The 2,272-nt window shown below is 33.7% G+C and overlaps 1 protein-coding gene across 1 annotated transcript; it reads right to left on the bottom strand.

Annotated features, from left to right (window-relative positions):
- Positions 1–681: 681 nt before the first annotated feature.
- LOC145125323 (Protein kinase superfamily protein) lies at positions 682–2,026 on the bottom strand. The gene has a single exon (XM_079060792.1). The coding sequence runs from the start codon at positions 1,868–1,870 to the stop codon at positions 812–814; it is 1,059 nt and encodes a 352-aa protein (XP_078916918.1). The 5' UTR covers positions 1,871–2,026; the 3' UTR covers positions 682–811.
- Between the last annotated feature and the right edge of the window lie 246 nt (positions 2,027–2,272).

Here is a 2,272-nt window from a genome sequence, read left to right as displayed (position 1 = left end):
ATAAGTTACTTCGTTTTGGCTATGTTTCATAACTTTTAGTTAGATTACATTAAAAAAACTACTTAAGTATTTTTGAAATTTCAAATATGTTCTTTGAATTTTGTAAATGTTATTCCGATTTCCTTTAATAAAGGGGTGAATCTCTAGCTTCTCACTAGTTTTTCATTTTATAGAATTTTCTTGCTTTTTCAAAAAAATGTTATTGAAATTTCAGAATACTTTCTTTCGAGTTCGAAATCCAATTTTTTTTTTTTTTTTTTTTTTTATAAAAAATACTTTTGATATAATATAAAATTGTCTAAAGCAAGTCTATAAACTAATATTTCTAATATGTCGTTTTTTGTAATTGTCTCTGTAAAGTGTTCTATCCTAAAAAAAAAAGTCGTAGTAGCTTACACGAAACAAATATAAATATTGAATAGTATCTAGCAACATTATATCATATACACTTTTAATAATTCATGAGGTCGGTTCATAATGTCTCGTACATATGAGATATCCATGAAAACTCTTAATCATGGCATGGTTAATCACTTAATTCTACTCTAAATTGATCGCTTCGTATTTACTTGGCTTGATCCCGCAATATGATAATAACAACTATCCTCTACAAAATCTAAATCTAAAATTAGGTAACCAAACATGAAATAAGGTAAACAACCAACCCACATCTTCCTTTTAGTAGATATATTTTAACTATTAATGCAAAATAGAGTATTATAACGACCGTTTATAATATTAATCGGCCATATCTATACAAATGAAATTCAATAGAAATCAGAGAAATGACATAAACAATCAAAAATTAATTCTAGAATGACCCATTACTCAATAGCACGGCTTCTTCTTGTAAATCATTCAAAATAGCCACCACTTGAACAATCAAAGGCCTGTTCTTCCTAGAGTTGCCCACACAAGCACTGGCCACTTTAGCCAATCTAACAAGAGGCTTAATGTCACTAGGAACCATTAATCTTGGGTCTAAAAGCTCACCCATTTTCATTTCTTTAATCAATGGCAAACCCCACTTTACAATCAACCCCCCTTCACTTCTCCTACCACTCAACAACTCTAACAAAACCACCCCTAAACCGTACACATCACTTTCTTTAGAACCACCCCTTGGTTCAAGCCAATATTCTTGATCCACATACCCCACAATCCCTTCTTTCTCATTGGGTGCTAAAAAAGATAGACCATAATCACAAATCTTGGCACTAAACTTCACATCTATTAAGATATTTGAAGGCTTGACACAACCATGCACTATAGATGGTGCCACCAATTCATGCAAATACTCTAATCCACGAGCCACACCGGCTGCAACTCTTAACCGTCTACCCCAGTCCAATAACGATGCACCATCAAGGTTTTGATGGAGGTAGAAGTCCAAACTCATCATGCCCATGAACTCCATTACAACGATTCTTTCTCCAGGACCTTCAGAAAACCCTAATATGGATAACACATTAGGGTGATTAGCTAAAGATAGCCATTTTAAAATGGAAGAAAACCCTAACCCTGAACCACAATTTCTTAGAACAAAACGAGGGTGGATTCGTTTGACTGCGACTAATTCACCTCCTGCTAACACTGCTGCGTAAACAGTTCCTAACCTGCCTTTACCAATGATTCTTCTTTCGTTGAATCCATCTGTGGCAACATCGATTTCTACTAACGTGTATGGTGATGCGCAAAGCTTGATGGAAGGACTTTCTTCATCGGATCTTTGATTGTGGACTGTCTCATTTGAGTTTGCGTTCTTCTTGTTCTTCCATATGATGAAGATAACTAAGAGGATGAAGACGAAGATGGCTAATGAAAGAAGGGCTAGAACTAGGTAGTATGCGATACTTTCACCATGCCTCATGTTAAAGACCAAATTAGTTATGACGCTTTCTAAACTCTTTGTTGCTGATACAGAGATTGGATATTCTGTTGAAATTTCTTGTGGTTTGATGAGGGAGAGGTACAAGATGGATGAGAAAAGTCAAGCCGACCAATTGAAAAATTTAAATTAAGATGTTAGATAGGAGATGGGTTATATGAGAGAGAGAAGTTGCAAACGGGTTAATATTGGTCAAGTCATAGTTGGCAACACCTCTTTGAGACTTTGACCACCATTAAGTAGTCAAATATACTTATAAGCTTATAAGTCAAAGAAGTTTTTATTTGTATGTTGTCATCTATGTTTTAATAAAAAAATAGTTTTATTTTCTTTTTGACATTTGTACTCTTAATTAATATATATTTTATTATCTTTTTGCTATTG

Source organism: Lactuca virosa, chromosome 7 (assembly GCF_052849685.1).
Source record: "Lactuca virosa cultivar CGN04683 chromosome 7, Lactuca_virosa_CGN04683_v6, whole genome shotgun sequence".
Lineage (NCBI taxonomy): Eukaryota > Viridiplantae > Streptophyta > Magnoliopsida > Asterales > Asteraceae > Lactuca > Lactuca virosa.
This window is presented reverse-complemented; position numbering and strand designations above follow the sequence as displayed.

Excerpts from the sequence above, each read along its gene's own strand:
- LOC145125323 (XM_079060792.1), bottom strand. The coding sequence starts at position 1,870 with ATGAGGCATGGTGAAAGTATCGCATACTACCTAGTTCTAGCCCTTCTT.